The 15,105-nt window shown below is 34.6% G+C and overlaps 1 protein-coding gene across 2 annotated transcripts in view; it reads right to left on the reverse strand.

Moving 5' to 3' along the window:
- FMN1 (formin 1) overlaps positions 1–15,105 on the reverse strand; it is a 134,084-nt gene that overhangs the window by 11,916 nt on the left and 107,063 nt on the right. For both annotated transcript variants that reach the window (XM_088145430.1, XM_088145431.1), the window contains 3 exons: positions 12,851–12,943; positions 5,242–5,293; positions 3,903–4,052 (listed from right to left, as the gene is read on the reverse strand). In XM_088145430.1, the coding sequence (XP_088001556.1) occupies positions 3,903–4,052; positions 5,242–5,293; positions 12,851–12,943 (295 nt within the window). The remainder of the gene's footprint in view (positions 1–3,902; positions 4,053–5,241; positions 5,294–12,850; positions 12,944–15,105) is intronic.

Consider the following 15,105-nt stretch of genomic DNA (forward strand, 5'->3'; position numbering starts at 1 on the left):
CTTATATCCTGCCTTTCCCCTCCAAAAAGTCTACACTTTTTAAAAATAAAGTGTGAATACCAGCCATAAAAAAGGCAGCTATTCAACTAGCCATCAAAGCACGAGCCACATCAATTTTTCCCCCAACTATATCTATGTATGTACATGCAGAAACAGCCAGAAGCAACATCCAAAGCAAACACACAAACCTGGAGAAAGCAGCTATTTCAAGAACTCAAAAAGAAGCTTCATATACACGGCTGTGTGTTTCCTGGGATCTCTTTTTAAGGGTCTGCTGCTCCCAAAGAACAAGGTTTTTGAACTAATTCCTTCAAACCTCTTTCAAAGCAGAGCGATTAGGGTTTTAGAAAATTCATTTAAACCAGTGTTTTTCAAACTTGGCAATGTTAAGGTGTGTGCACTTCAACTCCCAAATTCCCCAGCCAGTTCTTACTTTGTTTGTTGTATTTATTTTTGCTTTGATTTATTTTCTGAAGCTTCACAGTCTAATAGCATAGGGTGGTTATTAAAAAGCTTAATATCAAGAGTAGCCTATCCCTTTAAGAGAAAATGATTCACCTTGAACATATAGAGTTCTACAGGATGAAAGCAAAGGATTACCTAACTCAGACTGTTACACAAATTTTTCAAGATTTATCTAGCTTTATGTGTCCATAAGTCAGATAGATGGATGGAAAGAGAGAGAATATATAATCCTAGATTAGTTAAACTATGGCCCCTGGGACTCAGCCTCATTTCATCCTGATTTCAAAATCTCTCTGTTAGTGACCAATCAGACAAGAGCAAGCTATCTCTTACCTTCTCTTTCTCCTGCCAACATTAGAAGAGGGTAGTGTTTCTCAACCTCAGCAACTTTAAGATGTGTGGACTTCAACTCTCAGAATTCCCCAGTCAGGCTGGCTTGGGAATTCTGGGAGTTCTGAAAACCACACATCTTTAAAGTTCCAAGTTTGAGAAACACTGGAATAAACTGTTACTGGTGATATATGGAGAGATGGATGTTTACACGTCAGGGGGGAAAAATCACTTGTTTGAGCATGGTGTCTTAGAGTTTTCCTCGAGAAAATAACTATGAATGGCATTCATAGGGTAAAAAGAGGGAAGTGATGGCTATATCTAGGGGAATGGATACACCATACCCACATGAACAGAAGAGTTGTCTATATAGATGTTGTCCAGTTTACATCAACTATCCCAAAAACGGTGCTGTAGTCCATTCTGTGTTCTATCAGTTCCAACTCCTGTCACTGTAACTATGTGCACCTGCAGTATTTCTGGCACTGAGTTGCCATGCATTGCCTATTCATATAGGTCAGTGTTTCTCAACCTCAGCAACTTTAAGACTCCAATTCCCAGAATTCCCCAGCCAAATGTTTCATATTTTTCTTTGGATGTTATGTGAGGAAAGAAGAAACTAAATCCAAAGACATTTTTTTGCTTGAAATGCTTGTGTAAAGTAGAAACACGCAAAATGCTGTAGACCCATTCTGTTAGATGATGCACAAATTCTTCCAGTGATGTTTGCATAATCTGCTTGCAGATAGCACGAGCAGCTACCATTGCAATAAAAACACAGGAAAGAATCCTGTCTCCCAGCAAACTTGTTACTTGAAATAACCAAATCAGTTTCATCTACCACAGCTCAAACCAGCTTCTCTTCAAGAATAAGAATCTTTGTATGCCATTTCAAGGGCAAATTGCAAGCAGCTTCTATTATGGCTAATTTCAAGTCTAGGAGGACTTCCCCTTCCCTGCCATTTTCTTTCTTAGCATAAAAACTGACTGCTGCTTAAGATTGTTGCATGTGATGAAAGACACCGAGTGACCACCTGAAGCCCACCATGTTTGCAAATCTCCTTGTATAAAAAGCATAGCAATTTACTGAATTATCCACATCTGTATCTAATTTAAAATAGCTTGCTTAAGCATATTTTTGCTTCTAGTGTTGGACAATTAACATTGTTATTGTGTGTTGAAGGCCAACTACTATGTGTCAAGTTATTCATTTAGGCTCAAGAATAGTAATGTAGCCTTTGCTTGTTTAATACAAGGAACACTACACACACATATACATATGTCTTAAATTTTAGATGTTCAGAATAATTGTTAGCCTTCATTCAGCTTTTCACTGAGTGTTACTTTATGAAGGGGCAAGGTTCATTCCCGGCCTGCAGAATCTGTGTTCATTCCCAGCAAGCTAATATATCCCCTACTTTGTAGATTGGTGTCACATGATCCCATGATATTTTGCTTTCCATTTTTTGTTTTAAAATAGAAGCTGGTGTCTATTTAAAATAGAATCTGTTGGATTTGGCATCATATGCATCTAAATAAATAAATAAAGATTTAAGAATCTTAGGACTGATCTCAACATTATCATTCCATAGCTTCCTTTTTAAAATTAGTGTTTATTTTATTACTAATTGGAATTATTTCACTCATGACTGTATTTGTTCCGATATGTTGTTACCTGTGTGCTTCAAAAGTTGATTACAAACAACATTTATTATCTGTCGGGAAGCATGAGTGTGACTGATAATATACAACAGAAGTCTTCAGATTTTTTCAGGCAACACCACCTTTTTTTAAAAAAAAATCCTGGAACCCCTGACCAAGAGTCAAAGCTCAAATGATAGAAAATTGGCTGTGTTTAAGTGAACTTTTTTTGTTTGGCCTTACGGTCTCTCAAAGAACCCCAACAAATACTTGCAAAACCCTAGGGTTCCACAGAACATAATTTGAAAAAAGGAAGGAAGGAAGGAAGGAAGGAAGGAAGGAAGGAAGGAAGGAAGGAAGGAAGGAAGGAAGGAAGGAAGGAAGGAAGGAAGGAAGGAGCGAGCCTATATGTACCAGAAAGTTGCATTCTGGACAAATGGGACCTACTCCAAAATCATATAACATGGAGTGGTCCTGGAGTGCAGGTTTCTAGCCATATCTTCTTCTAGAATATTTATTCCACTTCCTCTCCCCAGAAACATTCCATGATTACCAAACATGTTCAGTCATTAGGCTGGGTTCAGGAAGAGAGAGTGTTCCATTTCTGCACATTTTTAAATTTTCTGGTGAATGTGCATGGTGTTCATTTGGCCGTATAAAGAGTGACAATCAGATAATTGTGATTTAATAGGAAGAGAAAGTAAAATGAAATGTAGCAAGATCGTTGGACTGGGAAACGCTTATAATACATAATTTAAAATGTGTTATGTTTTTAACATAAATTTGTAACCACATGCAAAAATAAAGCAGTAGTGTACAGTAATGAAATTATTAAATAATCATCCTAACTTTTCTTTCTTTCCTTTTTAAAAGCTAAGCTCAGCCTTGAAACCTTAACACAAAAGGGTTTTAACTAAAATCTAATAAAATCAGGAGACGATGAGACACGCCGCGGCATGGAGTTTGATCTCCACAGCAGGATACCAAGAAGCAGTGCTGTAAATTCAGTATGGGACTTTGACACTGTGCTAAGTGTGGTCTGAATCTCATAGGCTTCCCTTTGATGCAAGTGTGGGCATATTAACTGGAAAAAGCATTCACTTTTATTTGTCAGTGCTGTCTGCAACACCAATATTTCCTCATTTAAAGTCGTCCAACATGAAAATGCAAAGAGAAGCAATCTGTTCCAAATTAGCACAGCTCCTCTTTCATTTTACTAGCTAGTAATTGGAAGGGTTAAGAAAGTGTAATTTATCAGATTATATGTGTTTATCTTTTTGTGGGGACAGCATCCCTTTGGTGAATTTTCCTAGGCACCCTGAGGGAATAATCCTTCCTTGATGTCCATTTGATCTGAAAGAAAACAATGACGCCTGTGAAATACAGGAGTATAATTTGTTGAGTTTGAAAAAGAACAGTTTCCCAGACTTCTAAAAATGGTATTAATGGCTTTATTAGAACCTTACCTTTCTTTAGAAATGTTTTTGCTCTCTCGCTTCCAAATAGTCTTAAAGTCACTGCAGAACTCATACCAGACCATGAAAACGTAATTCAGCGTGGTCTCCTTTTCACCAGATTTTGGCTTTATCCCATAGTACCCCACCATTTCTTCAAAGCTGGAGGATGTAGAGGGGGAAAAGAAGGGCAACACATAAACTCACTGGGGAAATTCAATGGAAATTTTGCTAGCACAGATCTCTGACTAGATATTCCAAGTTAAAAATAAAATAAATCAGGTGTAACTAGAAACTGTACCATTAATAGAGACCAGATGCAATGCAATTTATATTGGTGTTTTTATTGCCTCAGCTACCAAAGTGAAGTTGAATTCACTTTGTCCTATTGCTACATAAGCAATAGGAACAGAGAAAGTAAACTGGTAGGCAACGTTTGAGAAAGAATCTCCTTTCAAAAACAGTTGTTCAGTAAAATGGTACTGAAATGTACAATTGTACGTTCCCCTAATTAATCTCTAAATTATAGGCTATTAATTCAAAGTCATGGCAACATCTCCCTAACTAAAGATATGCAGGTATTAATATCCTGAAAATTCATCTTTCGATCCAGGCCCAGCACCAGAAGATAGCACCACTGGAGTCACAATCTTGTGGGGAATATCCCTAGGGCTCTTTTCACCTCTCTATGTTGCCACTGCCTCTTCACCTGCGTTTTCCAAGCAAGTTGGGGCAGGGATAAAGATGAGGTGAACTTACCAAGGGTCTATTGGTTAAGGACATCTCCACCCTAAACAGGAAACTGACACTTGATTTTTTATCTTAGCATCATAATAAATTATAATTTCAGCAATAATCAGGGGGCACTGAGGTCTAGAATTATTTGTCTTATACTGTAGAAGGATGATGCTGGTGAAACTGCATATGTATAGCTTCAGTGGACACTTGAAAAGCTTTTTGATTTTTAACCTGAAAGAAGACTATAAAATGTTCTTAAACGATCTTTTGGACAAACAATAAGCTTATTATATAGCATTGTTCCTTGACTGCTGTATTCTTCAAGGAAGTGACTGAATATTCCCCATGTTTTTGACAAAACAACCTTCCTTTCCTACAAAAAGAAAGATGTCACAGAGAACAGTTACACATTTAACTTTCACTCAGACGTGCTGGACTTCTCTGTGTATATATTTTCATCTATCATTTAATCTCCCCACACAAGATCTAAGCTAACTGTATGAAAATACTGGAAATAGTAATATGCATTTGAAGAAAGAATCCCAATCCTAACCCTACTTAAAGATATTTCTGAATACATAATGCATAGAGTTAAGGAAACTGGAAAGCTTACCACTTTCGTGCATTGTCCAGGTGACTTTCCTCTGTCTTATGTTCTTCTGCAGCTGCAAACAACATTTTAAAATAATCTTAGAAATCTGAATCAAATGTTCTATAATCCACATTTCTCATAGAAAAAAAGAATATTTGGAGTATTCAATACGAATTATATACTGAGAAATTATGTCATCCGTGTAGACACTGTAAGGAAGGCACTGACTAGTGCTCTAAAGATATGCCAGGAACGCAGAGGCCAGTGTAATTGGCTAAAACATTTTAGAACTCAACAAAAAGTATATGCTGTTCTTATGATGACGATGGTATTATTTGTGAGGAGGATGCTGTACAGACCAATAAGAAAACCCTTATTCTTATTGTGTTGCAAACACACTTTATTTACAGTGAGGGTATGCACAACTGAGAATGATTTTGGTCTCCTTGCAGCTAATACATGCTGTAGGTTTTCCAGATGATGGCTTTTTTATGCTAGGGAGGAAAATATCCAACAGAAGAGAATAGCTGTAGCTCAGGGTTGAACTCTGGAGTTCTTGGTGCTTTCTGAGCTTGGTTGTTTACAAACAACCAAGCTCAGAGAGCACCAAGAGCTCCAATGGAAAAATATTTAGATGTCCAGAACCAAAGTTATCATATAAAGGTATTTCAGTTACTGACAAGAAAGATTACTTACACATCTGTCCAGACATCTTTTACTCAGAAATTGTGGTCTCTTATCCATTCTGGCCCCCAACATATAGACATATCCTGGGAAATTTCTCTTGGAATTTTAATGAAACATTTTCTATCAGGTGGCTGGGGTGATAGTGGAAGTGATACACAGCTGAATTTCACAAAATAAAGGGCATGTAAACTTTATGTATGATGACCTTCCCCATGTTTCCAAGGTTACTATGGGCTAAATCTAGAAGTTTAAGTCTATACTGATAACAAATTCCATAAAGTGGAGGAAGATACACAAGCTGTACATGACTTTGATTACAGGGCAAGATGAAAATCCTGGTTAAAATGTTGTGCATGAGGCACAAAAACAGAAGCACAGATCTCTCAAGTTTCCATTCTTCCCTCAGCCAAGCAAATTTAGGTGCTGGGGAAAACAAGCAAAATATTTTACAAATATTAGGTCTGTTATAAATCTTAATAATGCTATCATTTCTTTGTACAATACTGCCACATAATCTGTTTTCAACTCAGAGTAGTTTGGTCTATTTAATAAACTTAGGGAAGTAAACTGTTTTGAGTTATTATACATATTTTTGTACATGGGCTTGCAAAGTGTTACTTGTCCTTACACTTGAGATATTTTGGAAAATCTCTTGACATTTTTCAAGTACATGATACATGAAAGTTAAAATACACTTAACAGTAACCCAAAAGCACTGATTATATTTATACATTCCACCCACAGAACAAATTCAACTGTTTATTATCAGAGGTAATACAAGGAAACCAAGAAATTATGCTCTGTTTAAAAATGGATAATGTTGCCTATAAATTTGTCAAAATTGTGTTGAAGGTTGGTTTACTAGACAATTATAGCAATGAAGCCAGCTAAACCAGATATTATATATTCATTTTTCTTGGATATCTTTGTATTTCAACAGAAAAAAAAACTTTTCAAAAGTTGCTTATTTTTTTTATACTAAAAAAATGGAACATAATGGAATTTTATTTTCAGTTAATATCCTCTTTTGTAACATAACACCAAAATAAACTGAGACCAATGATACTACATGTCTCAAAATTCAGTATTTTTCTGGGAAACAACTCCAAAAACTAATTTTTCAATACAATTCTCATACATTCAGTGTTATTAATCAATCACTGCTCCCCAACTGTGGTTAAAGATACTAACTTTTAAAACACAATATTACTTAACATAACAAAAAAGAATATTTTTCGTTTGCATGTATTCCAAAGGAAACAGAAGGAGTAATCTTTCTGAGATTGCTAAACACAGGCAAACAATTTAAGAAACTGGAAAATTGGTTTTAATCCCTTTTAAACAGAATATGTATGAAACCAATCTGTTCTGCTTTTGAAAAAATAAACCAGACAGAGTACACTCTTTCCTATAGAAATGAGAGTTTTTTTGCGGGGCTGGAAAGTGGGGGGGAGGTAGCTTAGTATGTTTAGAAGTATGATGAATTATGGTTAATAAGAATAGGAAACAGGTCTTTTCTAAAACAGGAGATTGTCACAAATACCTAGCTAATAAGTATACTGGGTAATACAGAGTTGCAAAAATGGGTAATTGTACATGAACCCAATTTTAAAAAAGCTTATGGATGTGGTGATTTGAGTTATTTTAGAAAATTAAAAAAACCCCATAGCATTACTTCCTCCTGTGGGATGCAAAGAACAATTTATGAAGCTGAGCTCATAATTTTATCAAGCTAAGCTCTATACATTGAGCTTAGCAAAGATCAGTTTTACACAATCAGGTAAAAATTTAGGAACATAATATGTGCAGCAGCCTCTCACACTTAAAGGGATAGTTTTGTAGAGTGCTGGAGTGGAGAATGGATTAAAGAATTCCGCTTCCATTTTCATAAACTTCTCTTCCTTCATTAGGGCATTCTCCTTTTACAAATAAACATTTCTGGTGGTTGGGAGCAAAGGTTCATTTTAAATGCACAGCAGGAAATGGCAAAACTGAAATTAATTTTCTATGGATTTGTGTAGACTTTTTCACACTGTGAATTGCTTCATACCATTTCAGCATTCTTTGTTATCTTTCTATTGCTGGTCATGACTTTGTTCTGGCCTATAGTCTTTTAGATCAGAATCAGAATTGGAACTGGAGAGTTTGCGACAGAGTTTAGAGCAAGGAAGTTATAAAAAAAAAGTGTACGTGCATCTGTTTCTTTGCACATAAATATTAAAAAAATAAGAGGAATAAAAAATATAATAATATGATAACAATAATTTTTTAGAATTTAAAAAATTAAGCATACCGTAAAAGAATAAATGTCTTTGACAGCTTCTGATTTTAACATTTAAACATTAAAATGAGAGAAGGAACAGCATCTATGTACAGTCCAGTGTTAGAAAAATATTTAGGTCCAATAAAATTGTCAAGCTGTAAATTCTAGTTTGTATACAAAACTAGGCCATGGACAAATGTTTCTCCTGCTGGTTAGTTCTATATAAAAATATCAAAACAATAAATGTTTTCATAAACAAGGATGGGTAAATAATACATTTTCACTGAAAAGACAGGAACTTCATCCCAATATGGCATTCCTTCCCTTCTGTATAAATCCCATTCTCAAAAGAGTGAAACTCTCAAACCTAGTGGTCATGAAGACTCAATAATCTGAAGTTGAGCTGGAGACTACTGGGAGTCTCTTGGAGTCACCACCCAGAGTCGGTTTGAGTTGGGCAGTGTCTAAATCAAATAAATTAAAATAAAATAATTAATTAAGTTTAATTATAGTTCAGCCTTCTCCAAGCTGATGGAGAATTCTAGTTATTGACTCAACATATCTGAAGGGAGTCAGTTTGGGAAAGGTTGGTTTAACTTTGCTCTTTTAATACTTTTTTGATCCTGTCTTTATATTTTTCATGTACGTAATTAATCTATTTATTCATATGTATCTGCAAGAAATCTCTGAAAAACCTCTTTTCCCCCAGGTCTTGGGTTAGGATGGGTTTTCACCCTCTTAAAGGATTACATCTGTTTGAGGAATTGTCTTTTCCAGACACATATAGTTCATGCTTTTTACTGCTTTTACTTTTTTTTTTTTTTTAATGTTGTATGTTGTCCAGAGATGTGTGGCCTTCTAAACCCAATAATTAATTAATTAAGAAATATAGGTAAAATAATGTACTTTTTACTGCCAAGGAAAATGTCTTTGTTGCCTGCTTCTGATTCTCTGCAAACAGTGCCTGAATTACTCTAGAGAATATGCTTCCTATGTAAGAATTCATTTTATGCTTTCCTGCTTCTCAACCGTTAAGACCATTCATCAACTCTTTTACCATTGTAGATCTGTAAACATAGTTTTAAATCTTGGCTGAAATGCTTGCTCATATACATGGACCTAAATTGTCGTGAATACATTTACATGTTAACTATATTCCCTAATATACCCTAATACTAAAAACGATAGATGAAATTTTCTATAAATCTAAAGAGCTTGAATATGAGATCCCAACTGGTCAGCAATCAATTTTCATTGATGAACCAGAAAATTTAGGTCCAAATGTAAGTATTTCCCAATAAGGAGGCTCATCATAAATGCAAAGATCATATTAAGTGGTCTTTCTGTGGATATTATTATTATTAGAATAAATCAATGCATCCCATCCCAGCAAAAGAGTATTATAAGTGTTGGTTTTCTATACACTTTCCAACACTTAAGGAGAACCATGGAGATGGATCTACATGAAAATATTATGTTAAAAATTATCTTGACTTTAGGAAAAGTCAATAAAGTAAATTCATTTTGGGTAGAATTCAATACATTATCACAAATAATTCCGACATGGCTTGGGATCATTTGTATTCCTAAAAGCAATTCTAAATTTACTTGAAGAAAATTGCTTGTTCATTTCAAAGCAAACAGAATGAGTTCTAAAATTGGGAAGAATGATCAGAACAGTTTTTGGTTTATAGAAACATCAATAACTGAGCATAACTTGGTACAGTCTGCTGTTTTCAAATGGAACATCCATTTCATATTACTCACTGCATTTCTGTTACTTACATATATATTTTATATAGATTGCGTTTACATCTATTATTTATATTGATATTTAGTGAACTTTCCCCTCCAATAACAACTGTATGGGCATACAAACATTCTTGGAAAAAAGGAAACATCTGTATCATCACATCCTAATAATTGTATTATTGTAGGATAATTGTTCTATCTCTGGCACTTCTAATATTTTTCCAGTTGCCTGCAGCTGTTGTAATTCATGGATATGGAAAGAAAGAGAAAAATGCCTATGTATGAAGCAATGAAAATCACAATCACAATAAACGTTTGGTTACCACTGGAATTTTAAAAACATGGAAATTATAATTTTTAAACCACTCTTTGTCTCACTAAAGACATAGGCCATAGATGAAAAAATTTAGTGCACTGTGAAGCATCTTCCTGATGAGTCCAAATGAGTACTTCACTGTGTTTTTAGCACTAATGAAAAATATTCATTAGCTGCAACAGTAATGTACCATATCATGCATTGCTTGACAGTCATCCAGGAGTTTCTTCCCAGACCATTCCTTTACAAATACAAACAGCTGCCTTTGATATGCTAGCATCTTCTGCCTTTTCTGTAACAAATTAAAGGTTTTTTTTTTTTTAACATGGAGGTGATATTGAATATTATGCACAAAAGAGACCTCAGTGAACCAAGCGCCTGAAAAATAGGTCTTCAGTAAATAATATTTAAATACAAACTACTTATAAGACAATGCTGTGCTTAAGAGGAAAAGCGGTGCCTTTTCCAGCATTTACTAACCTAGAAACTTGATAAAAAGTACAATTTTGGTTTTATACTTTTTTTTAAAAAATGTGATCTTTACCATCAAAATATGTGGTACTGCTAAATGTGAAGATCTGTAATTTCCCCTCAAATTTCATTCAATCATTCTGTACCACTCTTTTGCTTTGTTTATTGTTTATTATATTTTTACTCTGCTCAATAACCAGATTATCTAGAGACATTACTATTTTGCTGATGAACAGTTCTATAGTCTCAAAAGTTTGCATTCAGCTTGATGACCTGTAAGTTGCCCTAATAAAGTTACAGCATAATTTATAATATTCTCATGGCAGAGGGAAGGACTGGCTAAAATGTGCTGTTTTCACTTTCTCCTCTGAAATTATTATTATTTTACTGAAGAGCAGTTTTGCTTGTATATGTTGATTAATTTCAAATAAAGAAACTGTAAAATTGGGAGTAGGAAGAGGTGAAGGATTAGTGGCTTGAATCCTATTCAATGGAAAGACATTAAAACTAGAAAAGTTTGTCTATTTTTCCATTCTTCAATTTGGTATCCAATAATATCCGCAACAATACTGTCATGGCTAATCGAGAAATATTAAAAGCAGAATGGTGCTATTTACAAAACAGAATTCTAAATTGAATGAAGAAAATTACCAAGAGTATGTATACTGGCAAGCTAAGCATGCAAAAGCATGTAATTATGCATACCATAATTATATAATGGTATAACCCTAAGCATGCATTTTTAGAAGGAAATTGCACTGCTTTTCAAAGGAGCTAATCCCAGGATTGTACTGTAAAACATTTTCTACAATTACCAGGGAATCTGCTGAAAGAATGATGGCATTGCAGAAAAGTACAGTCTATAGAGATTAACCACACATAAATCACTGTTGGTAAATACAGTTGGTCAACCACTCAATTTTAACTGACCATTTTACATTGTATTTACATGTACCAGATAATTTCCACACTAAATATCATACTTCTGGTTTAATTTGCACCCAGTCCTGAAGCCCTGCAATCTAACCCACCAAAAATGTTTAAGAAGTGAAATACTCCTCTTTCTTTTCAAGGGGGATATGTATGTGTATGTATGTATGTATATATATGTATTCCATGTGACATAGACATGACATAGACATCACACACACACAGAGCACAAGAACAAGCGCTAAGCACCATATCCATAGAAGCAGGGGTCTACACACAAGATAGGACCCAAGGTACAGACTGTGCAGAGAGGCCTCAGAGACAGTCCAACACACAGTGGCAGGGTGTAAGATGCAGGCAGGAACAGCATACACTGAACAGCACAACCAAGTATCTGGCATTGTGAACAGGAACATTTACACAGTGTATGAGCTAGACTGTCCCGAGTCCAGATGGGAGATTCTGCAGAAGATTTCTGTCAACACGATTGGCTTCTAGTTTTTCCCTAGGTTGCTCAATAGATCCACTTTGCAGTTAGAAACCTTTTCTTGCTGGAACCCTGCTGAGTTTATGGGGAAGCTTAATACATTATTAGACTTTTTTTTAGAAACATACCATTAGTAAAGAGATAAAGTTTATGTCGGTATAATACTGGGTTACAATTTTACATATATTAACATAGAAGTAAGCCTTAGTGAAGGCAGTGAAACCTATTTTATAAATAACCTTAGGACTATATAAGAATATAAAGAATACCATGTTTCAATATATTAATGCTAGCATATTGTCACTAGCATATAAGATCAATAATTATCTAATGCCATGAAACAGTGACAATAGACTCACTCAAAAGCAAAAAGTGAAAGAAACAAAAGTGACAGTAGAATGATTTCAAGAAGAGAAAGTATAAGTTCTATATCAGAATGATTTGAAAATAAAGAATGGAGGCAAGGAAGGAGGATATGGAAACTACTTCAAACAGACTGAAATGAAAGAATTATGTTTGGAATGCCACAGAAGTGTGTGAAGTTATGCATAAGGTAGACTGATGTAACTGGTGATACCAGCTGAAAAGGTTTGTTTTTTCCACCTGTATAAAGGAATGGGAACCACAGTCTGCATAAATCTGAACCAATAATTAAGACCAGACCGACACTAAATTATATAAAGGATGGGAATGTGTATAAAGAAACAGATTGGAAAGTGTATACCTTTACAGAAAAAATCTTCAAATTTATCCTTAAAGGGCTGAAGGTGTTCTTCGGATGATTCTCTGAAAACAACTTTCATCTGTTTTTCACAACCTACAAGAATAAGCTAAATGTTAAATTAAAACGACAAAATACAAGACCTCTAATAAAGACTAATATCCAAATATTCTCAAACAACTAATAGTTCATATCCAAGTAATCGAAATATTTTAGGTAATTACATTTTCTTTGGATTATAGATTAGGAAGATCTGACTGACAGACACACCTTTGGCTGATTTTGTAAAAATTATACATTATTATTAGAATAAAATACCATTTAAGGAATGGCTGTAGATATGTGGATTTAAAGAAAATTATTAAGAAGTATAGTTGAATAAGAAACAGAAAAACAAATGACATTATTCTTATTTACATATAAAAATGTAAACATTCTCATTATGCATAGCAAATAAATACATTAAATAAAGGCAAGCATAGACTTGGATTGTTTTTTAAACAATATGATCATCCAATTAATATGTATTTTAATTATCTCGGAAGCATGTGAAATGTATCTAAAGATTAATATCTGATAGACACTTACTGTTGGTTTTATAGGTAGTAACGTGAGAAAAAACACAGAGCAATAACAGCTTGATTAACAGCTTTACATTTGAGTAACTTAATATATTTTTGATTTGTAGGTATTATTTTCAGTGAACAACTCTCCATGTACATTAACACCTATAATTATGTAAGGGAATAGTACAGCTCCAAGATGTTTTGAAAAAGGACAGGATATGCAGTTTTGTGGATTAAGATAGCTGATGCCTTCCCAGGAGATGTTCAGTCCATGTTTTCATGGTACAATTTAAAAGCGTAAGTCTATGTTCTCTGTCTAGCGGCTATAAGCAATGATTACATAATGTGGAAAGAATTAGATAAGAAGGTAAGAATTGCTAAGAATTTGTAACAGACTGCCATTAATCCTTCTGGTTGCTATATGGGCCTCATGGAACTAGGAGTTTTACTTCTCCAACAAATTACAAGTTGCAGAGAAAGCACTAGATGCATGTTCTGAAAGAAAGGCTGAGATAGTACTGAACAGTTTTAAAATTTTATTTTGGTGGGTTAACTGACCCATCACTGCTCTCAAACTGAGAGCAGGTGTTGGGGCATAAAGGCTCATTCCCTGTGTCAGTTTTAGTGTCTGTGCCATCACTTACAGTTAGGGGAAGCAATTGGCCAATTTCTGACACACTGCAGTGCCACTACTACAAAGAGTTGGAAAACCGTGTGGCATTTTCCAGGCTAGGATTCAGTGATTCAGGAAACCGCTAGCGTTCCACCCTTCCAAGGGTGCTTCTACATATTCTTGATACATGCTAAACTCCTCATTGGTATTATGAACTAGGTGATCAAGAATATAAAGCTACTGGAAACTTCAGTTATGGCAGCAGTGAGAGTCTGGAGATTTTGACAGAGAGACAATTTTAGAAAATAAAAAGGATAATAATTGTCTTATTGAAAATGAAATTTCAGACAACTTTATAATATATCCACTGCATGTACACAAGTTGTGCAGAACAGTGAAGAATGAGAAAAAATGATAGACTCACTTTCTTAATTGATAATCTGATTTGTGAGAAAATGGGAAATGCTCTCTGAATTCAGAGAGAAATGTTTTCATCCATCTTACTCCAGAAGGTATAAATAAATGTACAGTGGCTTATAGCTAAACAAAATTTTGATTTTTATATTCCTGATGAATTTCCTTAATTTCTAAGGTTTACTTAAATGTCACACACAGCCTAATCCTATTCATATTAACCCAGAAGCAGATAACACTGATTTCGATGTATCTAAGGTGAAGAATCTGGCATTTTTCATGTACTAGTTGTTTATTAAATATATAGACAGTCACATCTGAGCAACTCTTGTTGGGTTACAAGGTTTAAAAAATACAATAACATCAGCTAAGACATCTATGATACAATTTAGAAAAATCACAACAACAATATGTATGTTTAAATGTTGGCTATTGAACATTTATGCCACATGTACTATTAACAGATTGTATTTATGCCAAATGCAGCACAACAGGACAGCAAGAGCTCAAGAATTACATTCTGGGTCAAAACCACAACTCCGCTGTCTCAAGTCTTCCCTTTAGGCCATTTGGCAGCATAATTCATTGATGTTCCTAGAGAAAAGTTCCAGAGTCTTTTTGAAAAGGAATAAAATAGGTCTGGAGATCATAACTAGCATTTGGAG

The sequence above is a fragment of the Python bivittatus genome, unplaced genomic scaffold, assembly GCF_059951505.1.
Source record: "Python bivittatus isolate LINGU-HERP-01145 unplaced genomic scaffold, Pbiv_v1 ctg000480_np1212, whole genome shotgun sequence".
NCBI classification, from domain to species: domain Eukaryota; kingdom Metazoa; phylum Chordata; class Lepidosauria; order Squamata; family Pythonidae; genus Python; species Python bivittatus.